The 12,842-nt window shown below is 43.3% G+C and overlaps 1 protein-coding gene across 3 annotated transcripts in view; it reads right to left on the bottom strand.

Moving 5' to 3' along the window:
- Positions 1 to 315: 315 nt before the first annotated feature.
- ZC4H2 (zinc finger C4H2-type containing) overlaps positions 316 to 12,842 on the bottom strand; it is a 35,833-nt gene continuing 23,306 nt past the window's right edge. For 2 of the 3 annotated variants that reach the window (XM_060087093.1, XM_060087092.1), the window contains 4 exons: positions 7,435 to 7,606; positions 5,436 to 5,608; positions 4,405 to 4,567; positions 316 to 1,762 (listed from right to left, as the gene is read on the bottom strand). In XM_060087093.1, the coding sequence (XP_059943076.1) occupies positions 1,649 to 1,762; positions 4,405 to 4,567; positions 5,436 to 5,608; positions 7,435 to 7,606 (622 nt within the window). In that variant the 3' untranslated portion in view covers positions 316 to 1,648. The remainder of the gene's footprint in view (positions 1,763 to 4,404; positions 4,568 to 5,435; positions 5,609 to 7,434; positions 7,607 to 12,842) is intronic. The other variant, XM_060087095.1, reaches the window with a different exon arrangement.

Genomic DNA, 12,842 nt, shown 5'->3' with positions numbered 1-12,842 from the left:
TTAACTTCTCTGAGCTTCAGTTTACATTTTTGGAAAAGGGCAATAAGAATACTTAGCTTGAAAGGTTGTTTTGAAAATCATATACAATCATCTATATAAAGCATCTTACATAGAGACTTGACACAGAGTGGTCACTGCATACATGGAAATTATTATAAAAATAGGGTAAATTATTATGCGGCGGTGTGCCTGGTTTTCTCACTTGTAGGGAGGAGTGAATAAGAGTAAAGAAGAGCTACCCAGAAGGGGAAAGGGCATTACATCTTTTCTGTTACCTGGTACTTGTAGGCACTGAGTCAGCATTTACTCCAATGAACAAATGTTTATTTAAAAGGATTTGTACAGACAGAACGCTCTTACTTTCAAAGAGCAGAGGAACCTTTTATATATTATGAACACACGGACAACTGTGGCAACTTAAAACTACAGCTAAGAAAGGAAGGAAAAATATCCCCCCTCCCCAGCCAGGAGCTAACACTTTTTCAGTCAGCCAGCCCCCATCCCTGTCCCTTAAGTTTGAGAGTGACTTGACTAGAGATGTGGCTTTGGAGGAGGGAAGAGCTGTAGGGCTTGGGGAGCCTGGTGCCTTTTATTTTGAGAGGGAAATCCACCTGCACAATCCACAGGAAAAGGGGTGGCCAAAAGCTGACCTGAGCTGAGGCTGCCTTAGAGAAGAGAGACTGGAGTAGAAGTCCCACCTACCTGCATGTGTAAAGTGATTGGCATTCACTTGAATTTCAACCCACTACTCTGACCTCTAAGATATACCATTTGAGTCAGTACCAGAGTAATGGTTTTGGATAAAAGGCAACACAAATGTCAGCCTGGGGCCTCTCCAGCCTAAGGCAGCCCCGATAGCAGAGCCCTCAGACCAATGACCTAGGCAACGAGTTAGGCGGGACTTGTGGAGTGGGTCTGGCTCCCTGATTTCACTGTGGGGAACATCTGCTACTGATTTTCAAAAGCTAGGGTTTATTATGGGAGAAAAGCCCACAGATTTTAGGATCCCCAGACACATAGCCTGGTACCTGAGAACTTTAGTATATCTGGGAAACTGCCAGGTGGTGGGGTGGTGAGCTCAATAATAACAGCCAGGCCTCCCAAATGAATATGAAAAGGAGAGCTTGTCCAAGCTACCTCGGGCCTTGAGGATGAGATGAGGTTGCGGGTGGGGGAGATAAATGCACCAAGCCTATTGAAACGTCCAGCAAGAAGACTGTGGTCCCTTCAGAGCCTAAGGCAAAAGTACAGGGAGGGGGCACACTGGTGCCTTCACCTGAAACAAGATATGGGCCTCTCCAGGCCCTCAGACCTTAGGCCCCAGGCCTCAGGCACAAGAGACAGGGACTCACATCTGGGACTTCCGCCTTTCCCTTAGCTCCAAACAAGGGCAGGGGTTGAAATGTGGGTGAGAGAGAAGGGATCTTCAGACACAACTGTCATTAGCACCTGAACCACATCTCTTCCTAAACCAGAAACTCCAAGAGCAAAAAGAAATAAGAGAAAAGTGAGAGAGGGGTTGTGCTTCCATCACATTAAATAGGAGACTTTGTAGAGGTGGGGAAGGGTGGTTTCACATGGAGACATCAATCACTCTGGCCAAGGGGAGGGGTTATGAGCAGCAGAGCTCTAAGTGTTCTCCTTCTTTTCATTCATCCTGCTTCCGTTTTGGCTTTTTGGGGTTCCTGGACCGACTCTTGGCTTTGCACAGAGGGCATATAGGTGCATTCCGGTGAATTTGTTGGTGACATGACAAGCAGGCCTGGTGGGGGGCACAAGACAAAGCAAGTTAGTGGTCAGATTCTTCTAGGCCATGGCTCATCTTTCCCAGGGGCCCCCACAAGCAATTGCGATTTCCCAACAGGAAGGAGCAAGACCTAAGTAGTGAGTCCCAAGTAGCGAGATCTGTGCTGGATGTAAGGGATGCAAAGGATGTAAGGGAGTGAAAGTCAAAGAGGGGTACTGAGGGAAAATATCCAAAATTTGGCAATAAGGCAAAATGTGAATTGCATATTCATTAAGCATTATACTGGAGCATGGTCTAACAGGCTCACTCAAGGATTATTTAATTCTCTAGGACAGGTATCAATAAACTTTTCCTGTAAAGGCCAAGATAGTAAATCTTTTGGACTTTCTTTTCAGGTCAAATGATTTTAGTTGCAACTACTCAGCTCTAACTGTCTTACATAAAAGAAGCTATAGACAATACATAAACAAGCAGAAATGTGTGTGGGCCAATAAAACTTTATTTACAAAAACGGGGAGCAGGTCACACTTGGCCTATGGGTTCTGGTTTGCTGACCCTTGCTCTAGGAGACTGTCTCTTTGTTTGACTATTTACTACTTATTTAAAAAAATTGAAGTATAGTTGATTTAAAATGTTGCATTAGCTTCTGGTATACAGCAAAATGATATAGATGATAGATAGATAGATAGATAGATAGATAGATATTCTTTTCTGTTATGGGTTATTACAGGATATTGAATATAGTTCCCTGTGCTATACAGTAGGACACTGGTGTTTATCTATTTTATACACAGTAGTCTCTATCTGCTAATCCCAAAAGCCTAATTTACCCCTGTCCCACCCCCTTTCGCCTTTGGTAACCATAAGTTTGTTTTCTATGTCTGTGAGTCTGGTTCTGTCTTGTAAATAAGTTCATTTGTATCATATTTTATATTTCACATATAAATGATATCATATGGTATTTGTCTTTCTCGGTCTGACTTACTTCACTTAGTATGATAATCTCTAGGTCCATCCATGTTGCTGCAAATGGCATTATTTCATTCTTTTATATGGCTGAGTAGTATTCCATTGTATATATGTACCACATCATCTTTATCCGTTCATCTGTCGATGGACATTTAGGTTGCTTCCATGTCTTGGCTATTGTAAATAGTACTGCTATGAACATTGGGGTGCATTTATCTTTTTGAATTAGAGTTTTCCCTGGATATATGCCTAGGAGTGGGATTGCAGGATCATATGGTAACTCAAATTTTAGTCTTTTAAGGAACTTCCATACTGTTCTCCATAGTGGCTGCACCGATTTACGTTCCTACCAATGGCGTAGGAGGGTTCCCTTTTCTCCACACCCTCTCCAGCATTTGTTATTTTCAGAATTTTTAATGATGGCCATTCTGACCGGTGTGAGGTGATACCTCATTGTAGTTTTGATTAGCATTTCTCCAACAATTGGTGATGCTGAGCATCTGTTCATGTGCCTATTGGCCATCTGTATGTCTTCTTTGGAGAAATGTCTATTGAGGTCCTCTGCCCATTCTTTGATGGGATTATTTGTTTTTGTGTTATTGAGTTGTATAAGCTGTGTTTATATTTTGGGAATTAAGTCCTTGCTGGTCACATCATTTGCAAATATTTCCTCCCATTCCGTAGGTTGGCTTTTCATTTTTGTTTATGGTTTCCTTTGCTGGGCAAAAGCTTATAAGTTTGAATAGGTCCTATTTGTTTACTTTTGCTTTTATTTCTATTGCCTTGGGAGACTGACCTAAGAAAACACTGGTACAATTTATGTCAGAGAATGTTTTGCCTGTGTTCTCTTCTAGGAGTTGTATGGTATCATGTCTTACATTTAAGTCTTGAAGCTGTTTTAAGCTTACTTCTGAGTATGGTGTGAAGGAGTGTTCTAACTTCATTGATTTACATGCATCTGTCCAGCTTTCCCAATACCACTTGCTGAAGAGACTGTCTTGTCTCCATTGTATATTCTTGCCTCCTTTGTCGAAGATTAATTGAACGTAGTTGAGTGGGTTTATTTCTGGGCTCTCTATTCTGTTCCACTGACTATAAATACTTTTCCATTAAATAGTATACTATTTGACTATTTACTATTGATCAGGGCCCAGATGCTGTGACTTAATGTTGATAAGGCACAAAAGGTTTTTGCCCAGTAGAGATGCAAATTATTTTTGTTACAAAGAAAAGGTAATCACAACGATTGCAGTTTTATTTTCCTGTAGGACATTAACCAGTTCTGGATTTAACATTGCAAACGTATTTTGACATTCCTTTCCTTTCTTGACTATATAATTATCTGTTCCTCTAATGCTTCTGGAACCAGCTTTGTAATGCTGCTGGCTCCCTCGTTAATGACACAGGTTCACTATATATTTGTCTGAGTCACGTTTCTAACGTTCTGAAAATTATACTTTAGCAGAGCCTGCCAATCTCCCTGCATTCTAACCTCTCTGAGAATATGAGGCAACAAGACCAGTGGCTCTACTACAGCACACATACACACCACCCCTTCCTCTGTGTCCCAAGTGAAGGCTGTTTTAGGAAGACCCCAAATAAGTAAGGCCAAAGCCCCAGACCCAACCTTCCATGGGGCTGCTTGAGGATACCTTGCTTCCTCCACAGTCCATACCCAGCTCACTCACCTTCATAGGTGGGGGCTGCTGCCTGAAGGTGGCTGTCTGCCGAGTGTCCTGCTTCCTAGCCACTTGGAGTTGTTGGGCGGCAGCGGCTGCGGCGGCCAAGGATTCAGGGATCGGGGGCTCCTGCGGCTCCGTCTGCCACTCTGCTTTCTGCTTCTCAAAGTAACTTTGGAGATGAGAGACATTAGCTGGATCATTCTGAAAGCAAGGAGAACCTTGCCCCTCTTAAGGACTCCATGCTACAGAATGAAGGGGGTTGGGTTGTGGCTCACTGTAGGAAATTCCTGCACCCTCTCCAGCACAAGGCTCTTCTCCCTGGGTACCAGGCCCCCTGTGTGTTGGGAAGGGTACTCCTCCTGCTCCTTGGCTCTGACAGGCCCAGAAAAATAAAAAAAAATCCCAAGGCTAGCCAAGTCCTCCAAGGGCATTTTTCTACCCTCCATCCCATGTTCCTTTGCAGTATTCCTATTAAGTGTCCTCAGGCCTCTGCTGGCATACCTCTAGGAATAAGAAGCTCACCACTTCCACAGGCAGCCTGCTCTACCTTAAGGAAGTATGTTCCCTTGTATTCCTTCTACTGAACTGAGCTCTGTATCTCTTTAAAGTAAGCTTAGTTCTTAACTCTAGATCTTAAGATAAAGTTCCAGGCTAGCCCCTGGCGGCCATGAAAGCTCGCCCTTCTGTGTTTTCAAGGTTTCTGGACACCCCTTCTAGACCTTGACTTGGGAGGTGACCTCTTAAGAGTCACAGACACATACACACACAAAGAGTCATAGACATAGTCTTGTATTGTCAAAATTGCACAAGGAACTTTAAAAGCCATCTAGTAATTCTAGTCTAATCATCTAACAGCCCAACACAGAGACTTACCCAAGGTCATGCAAGGAGTCGGTCGCTGACAGGCCTGGGTCTAGGACTGGGTACCCTGACTTTCAGACCAGGCTTTATGTGTGTATATATACGTGTGTGTATGTATACACGTGTGTGTGTGTGTGTGTGGTGTATGTTGCAGGGACAGGAGGCAGGCAGCTTACTCCAAGGAGAGCTTCTCCTCCTCTTCACATAGGTCAGGGAGCCTCTGCAGGCCCAGAGTCATGCGCAGGGCATCCACATGTTCCTTCAGTGGCTTATACTCATCATGTAGCCGCCGGGTCGACTCTAGCAGCTTGTTTAGGTCATTCTCAGACTGTTTGATGGTGTTTTCCATCTGGAACACAGAGTGAGGCAAGCACAGAGAAAAGACTCCAAGATTCTCAGTGAGGCTGTACAGCTCATTGGATAATAGCACAGGCTCCAGAGCCAAACCAATCTGTGATCAAGTCCTCAACCCACTATGTACTCTATGTGACTCTTGTCAAGCCTCAGTTTTTTCATCTGTATAATGGTGGTAACAATCATACCTACCTCGTATAATCTTGGTGAAGATTCAATGATTGAATTCATATAAGTGCTCAGTACAGGGGCTAACACAAAGTAAAGGCTCAATTAGTGGTAGTTATTATTCAAATATAGCATCTTAGAGCTGGAATGGCCCTTAGAGCTCACGTAGTGCACCCTACCACCATTTTACAGATCAGAGAATTGAGACTCAGAGAGAAGAGTTAACTGCCTCAGAGAAATGCTTCCTAGGAGCAAAGTCTACATAAAGACTCAGGGCTTCCGCCTCCCAGGCCGGTGGCTTTTCTCCTAAATCAGTGGTTCTCAAAATGCAGTTACCATGGGGCTTCCATGGTGGCGCAGTGGTTGAGAGTCCACCTGCTGATGCAGGGGACACGGGTTCGTGCCCCTGTCCAGGAGGATCCCACATGCCGCAGAGCGGCTGGGCCCATGAGCTATGGCCGCTGAGCCTGCGCGTCCAGAGCCTGTGCTCCACAATGGGAGAGGCCACAAGAGTGAGAGGCCCGTGTACCACAAAAAAAAAAAAAAAAAAAAAAAATGCAGTTACCAGCTCAGCAGCGTCAGCATCAACTGGGAACTCATTAGGAATGTAAATTCTCAGGTCCCACCCCAGATATAAGCAATCAGAAATTCTGGGGTGAAGTCCAACAATTTGTGTTTTAACAGGCCCTCTAGGTGACTCATGAGGCATGTTCAAGCTGGAGATCCACTGGCCCAGATTTTCAGCACCTCTGTGACTAATACCTTGTTTCTTTCTCTATCCTTAGTTAGCTGGCAGCAGAACTGCCAACTCCTCATGAGACCCTGATATCCTGTGATCTTGTGACACAGAAAATCCCAGGTAACTACTGTCCAAATTGCATTCATATTTCCTTTAAGGCCCTAGGCTTGGCAATATCAGGAAGTAGATATTGCCACAGAAATGAGTTTCCCAAGAATAGAAACTTAGCTCCTTCAAACGTGATTTAAAAAAACAAATCTCATTATCATAGGCTCTAAGGGTTAGAAAGGGCCTTACAGGTCAGCACCTCCAACCTCCCTCTTGGTGAAGGAATCACCAATACTGCAGCCCAGACAGGTGATCATTCAGACTCTGCTTTAATAACTCTAAAAAGTGGGGGTCTTATCACCATAGCAGGCAGTTCATTCCCCACATTCCAAAGTTCTCCAAAAGAGAGACTGTAATGAGGGAGCCCCAGTTGGGTAGGCTGGCAGAGGTGGTTTGTTTGGCTTAGCTGGAAGCTTCGGAGCCCTAAATGTAAGTTAGATCCCCAAGGCATTCTGCCTCCTCTGCTTTTCCCCAAGGCTAGCTCTCAACTCCTAGGCTCCCAGAATGAGAGCACATCAGTGCTGAATGAGACCTCAGAGGTGACTGAATCCCTCTCATGGTACAAAAAAGGAAAATGAGGCCCCGAGAGAAGAAGGAACTTGTCCACTGATATACAGCCGATCAGTGACAGAGCCAGGGCTGGATCTCAGAACTCCTCGATTCTTCCATTTCAACATAGCCTGATGCCTACTCCCCCAAGTTGGCCACAGCCACATCTCAAGGAGAGTCCACAGCACTCACTACTGCCTATTCCTCCTCAAAAGGCCCAGAAATAGGCTTCAGGCAGCCAGCCAAATACCACATACCACATTGATATCAGCGTGGATCAGTCGGAGTTCCTCCACGTGGGCCATCTTCTCCTGTAGCAGGAGGTCCATCTCCTGCTTGTATTCCTTCAGGTGCCTCTCCTCTGATTCAAGGGCCTCAAACTCAGCCTTCAAACGGGTCTTGATCTTTTCCATCTGCAGGGTCTTGTTCCTGCCATTCCCCCAAAGGAGGAGACAGACCAGCAGGAGAAGGCAGGAAAAGGGAAATGGAGTACAGAGTTAGGCCGTGAGCCAGGGCTAACTGGTTAAGCCATCTTTCTAAGCTTCCCTCTCTTCAGGCAGAGGCAGCCTGAAGCCATCCCCACAAAGGCAGGAGATTCTTTCTTCTAAGATAAAAGCTCAGTGTGTCCCGAACAGGGATGATTTTGTTCCTTGATGGAGCAGTTGCAAACGTGGGGCAGGTTTTAGCTGTTAGATTGATTCAAGGGAGAGCACTACTGGCATTTAGTGGATATGGGCCAGAAATGCTAAACAGCCTCTCAATGCACAAGAAAGTCCCACATCACAAATAACTCCCACCCAAGATGCCAACCATGACCTCTTGAGAAACTCTAGAGCAGCACTATCCAATAAATTTTCTACAATGATGGAAATTTTCTGTATCTATGCTTTCTAATACAGTAGGCACATGAAGCTACTGAACATTCAAAATGTGGCTCGTGCAACCGAGGAACTGAATTTTGAATTTTATTTAATTTTAATCAATTGATTAAAATTAAGTTTAAACAGCCACATGGGGATAATGGCTCTCATATTGGACCGCACAGCTCTATAGGGTCCCCTCATCAGTTCCAGAAGAGGCAGGAGACAGGAAGATCTGCAGCTCATTTCTTTTCCTAGAAAACATAAAACCTATGTCTGGTTGTTAAATCCCAATTGCATACCCTCTGGCTCAGTAATCCCACACCTAGCAATTTATTCTAAGGAAATAAGTCAGGGAAGCAAAATGTTAATACACAGGGATATGCTTTCTGGTCTATGGGCAAAATTGGAATATTTGGCAACCACTAAAAGGAATCATTATGAAGACTTGTGACATGGAAAATGTTGAAGATACTCCATGAAAAAGGTATATACACTAGGATTGCAATTTCAAAATACACATGCATGTGACTAAACAAAAGGAATTGGCAAGAGTACAGTTTCAAGGACCTTTGAGACCACTGAAGCCTGCCTAAATGAAAGAGCCACTAAACTTTGGAAGGAAGCCCCTCCAGGGCACACTGTTGCCCTCCCACTTACTCTCTACTATCTGGTTCTCAGGTTCTGTCTAGCCATCATCCATTACTCAGATTAGGCAGCTCCTTTATTCTGCCTCAGTAGCTGGCTTTCTCCTCCGCCCCAGCCCATCCCATGGTTACTCTTGCTCCACACCCTGGCCTCTGGCCTCTGACCACAGCCTGCTTCTGTGTTCATTCTCTCTCCTTTCTTCAGCATTGCCTGTGGCTCCTGCCTCAAGAGGTGGCCCTCAATGGCACAGAGCCACAGAAAGAATTATGTTAGGTGGGTAGGATGAGAGGCGAAATTTTTCTTTCAATATTCAAAAATCTCTTTTCAAGTTATTATATTGCTTTTACCTTAGACAAGGTTAAAAGGATGGGTGTTATTTTCCCATCTGTAAAGAAGGAAATTGGGAGTTCAGGATGGTAAGTTGCAGTAAATGGGATGTTGGGATTTGAACCCAGGGCTCTCTAACACCACCCACTACTACACACTGCCTGACTGGGGTTACCCAGACTAAGGGGCATAAACATACTGAGGGTTCTCGGTATACCTGTTTGACTGCCTTGAAGAGGGATGATAGTGATTTCTACTGGTCAGTTAATCCACTACTTAGAGCCCCCTCCCATCTAGACTTCTAGTCTCTTCCTCTAGATTGCATACAGAGCAGTCTAAACTTCACCTATCCCTTCACCTATCCTTTACAGATGGGAAAACTGAGGTTCAGAGTGATATAGTGTCTCACCCTGATTCATACAGACATTTTGTGGCAGTGCTAGGCCTAGAACCCATTTCTGCAGGCAGAGCCATAATTTGAAAGGATTTTAGATTCAGACGTGGGTATAATTCCTGGTTCTGCCCATGACTAGCTATTTGCCCTTGGACAATAAGAATAACAACTACATTTAGAGTTTAATTATATTCATTGAGCACCGATTATGCACCAATTATAGAAGGCTTAAAGATACATTCATTCAACAAATACTTATGGAACATTTTTCATGTGCCAGCCACTGTACTACGTGCTAGAGATAGAGCAGAGAACAGGACAGCCTGTGGACAGGAATCTTCATCTAATGAGGAAAATAGACCCTGAACACATGTAAAACTAAATGATAAGTAATATGGATGAAATGCAGAATTCAATGGAAGGACACACCAAAGGGTTCTAACATAGTCTGAGGGACACTGTAGTCAAGGGGGCTGTCACAGGAAGCTCCCCTGAGAAACTAAGAGTGTGACATCTAAGCTAAGACCTGGAGAATGGGTCGGAGGTAGATGGTGTGTAGCAGGTAGACATAGAGGAGAGCAGTCCAGGCAGAGAGAATACTATTTGCAATGGCCCTAGAACAGAAAAGAATATGGCACATTAGAGGAAGTGAAAAAGGGTCAGTGTGGCTGGAACACCTACTGCAAAAGAGGTGTGTGTGTGTGTGTGTGTGTGTGGTGGGGGATGTCTGAGATAAAACTAGGGAAGTTGCCAGAACACAGCCTGGATATTAAGATGAGGAGCAAGTACTTTTATCTTCAGGAGAAGGGGGAATCATTGTAGAACTTTAAGCAGCAGGAGAGTGACATAATCTGATTATCTCTTTTCACTTCTCTCAGCCCTGGTCTCCTCATCAGTAACACAGGAATAATAATAGCACTTACCTTACAGGTTCTTTGCTGAGGGCTAAATGAGCTAAGACATGTAAAGTCCCCAAGCAGAGTATGTGGCACGTGGTGAGCAGTCAACAAATGATAGTACCTATCCCTCCCCACACTGCCCAACTCTTCTGCTATGGTTATCTCCTTTACCACAGTGGTTTAAATTTTGTTATAAAGAGCCTACAATGGGTAGGATGTGTGTATAATGTGTGTGTGTGTGTGCGCACACATGCATGTGTGCACATGTACTAGCATGAGTAGCAAGGTATATTACCACTTATGAAGACTATAATAATAATCACTGACATAAGTCACCTCGTAATGTCAGTATGAATAATGGCATTTTATAGGGCTGGCCCAAGCCTTCCTAATTTGTAATCAATTCAGTTAAGATGCTAGCAACTACTACTAAATGAAATCAGGGGTGAGAGGTCTCTCTCACTGACACTTCATAGAAATCCACATAGTACATGTTTCCCTGCTTGGATGAATCCCTTTTATCTAATCCTCCCTCCTCCATCCGTGTCCAATTCTGCTTATAGACAACCCCATGTTGTCGGGCAGGGGACACTGCAATCCCAGATTAAATCCAAATAAACCAAAGGTTTTCACCTGGTGGGGTCACAGTTAAAGTGCTGCCTGGAACTGGAAAATCAAAGGCACAAAGGCTTCCTCAAAAGCACCGTGGTATTTCCTCTCCTTCGGGAGGAGGGTTTTCACCAGCAAAATGGCAGCTTTATCCTTTGGATACGAGGGCCAGGGTAGCCACAATCCAAGGTGTTTTGGAGCCTTTTTCTATTGTCCACTGTGGCAAGAAATGGCAAGGACTAGGGACCCTGACTAAGGGGCAGAAGGGTTAAGACTCCTCGTTATGAGAGGGAAGCAGAGTTAGGAAGATGGAGTTCAGAAATAGCCTCTATTTACTGCTATTTCTAAAGTCAGTTTCTTGGGGGCTGGCGGGGAGCCCGGCCTGTGATTTAGTGGAGGGACAGCGGTGTCACTGCAGCCTTTGATGGTACCACTGTTACCTCTCAGCAGTGGTTTACCAAGGGCCGGGCAGTGAGAGCAGTCCACCCCAGGTGTGGAAAATAAAGAGGTGCATTGTGTGCAGAGAATTAAGAAAATAATAATAGAACCAACTAAAGTTGGTCTGCTCTTTATTATCACCAGGCACTGCCAATTCTAAACAATGTCCTCTGAAGGACATCTGGGCTGATTCCAGTTTTTGGCGATTATGAATAAAACTGCTATGAATATCCAACTATGAGTTTAGTGTGACCGTAACTTTTCATTCCTCTAGGATAAATGACCAAGACTGCAATTGCTGGTTTATATGGTAATTGCATGCTTAGTCTTTTTGAGAACTTGCCAAACTGTTTCCCAGAGCGGCTGTACCATTTCACATGCCCACCAACAATGTATGAGTGATCTAGTTCCTCTATGTGTCCAGCCATTTTGCTTGAACTGTTTTAAAAGGTATATGGTGAGACCTCAAAGTGATCTTCATTTGCATTTCCCTAGTGGCTAGTGATACTGAACATCTTCTTATGTACTTATTTGCCATCTGTCTGTCCTTTTCCAAAAAAATGTCTGTGCATGTCTTTGGCCCATTGGATTGCTTGTTTTCTCAGGATTGAGTTTTGAGAATTCTTTATGTGTCCTAGATATGAGTGCTTTGTCAGATATGAGGTATGCAAATATTTTCTCCCATTTATTAGCTTGTCTTTTCATCCTGTTAACCAGGTCCTTAGCAGAACATTTAAAAATTTTTTGATGAAGTCCAATATATATATATATATATATATATATATATATATATATATATATATATTTATATATATATATATTATGGATAATGCTCTGGTGTCATGTCTAAGAGTCTTCACTAAGCTCTAGGGTCTGCAAATTTTCTCTTGCGTTATCTTCAGAAAGTTTTATAGTTACATTTGTGTCTACAATCCACTCTGAGTTAACTCTGGTACAAAGTTTGAGGTTTAGATTGAGATTCTTTTTGTTTGTTTGTTTGTTTTTGCTTATGGATATGCAATTGCTTCAGTACCATTTGTTTTAAAGACTGTCCTTCCTTTGTTGGATTACTCTTGCACCTCTGTCAAAAATCAGTTGGCCATACTTGTGTGGGTCAACTTCTGGATTCTCAATTTTGTTCCAATTACCTATGTGTCTGTCCCTTTGTCAGTATCACACAATCTTAATCACTGTAGCTATATAATAAGTTTTGAAATCAGGAAGAGCGATTTCTCCCATTTATTTTTATATCTCAAAATTATTTTTGCCATTCTAGTTATTTTGCCTTGTCATATAAATTTTAGAATAATTTTGTCTATATCTACCAAAAATCTTTCTGGCATTTTGATGGGAATTTTATTAAATTTGTACATCAATTTCAGAGGATTGGCATCTTTACTATATTGACTCATCTTCCAAACCCTGGATATAGTGTCTCTCTATTTAGATCTCCTTTCATTTGTCTTATTAGCATTTTGTAGTTTTCAGCA

This window comes from Mesoplodon densirostris, chromosome X (assembly GCF_025265405.1).
Source record: "Mesoplodon densirostris isolate mMesDen1 chromosome X, mMesDen1 primary haplotype, whole genome shotgun sequence".
In the NCBI taxonomy this organism is placed as follows: Eukaryota; Metazoa; Chordata; class Mammalia; order Artiodactyla; family Ziphiidae; genus Mesoplodon; species Mesoplodon densirostris.
This window is presented reverse-complemented; position numbering and strand designations above follow the sequence as displayed.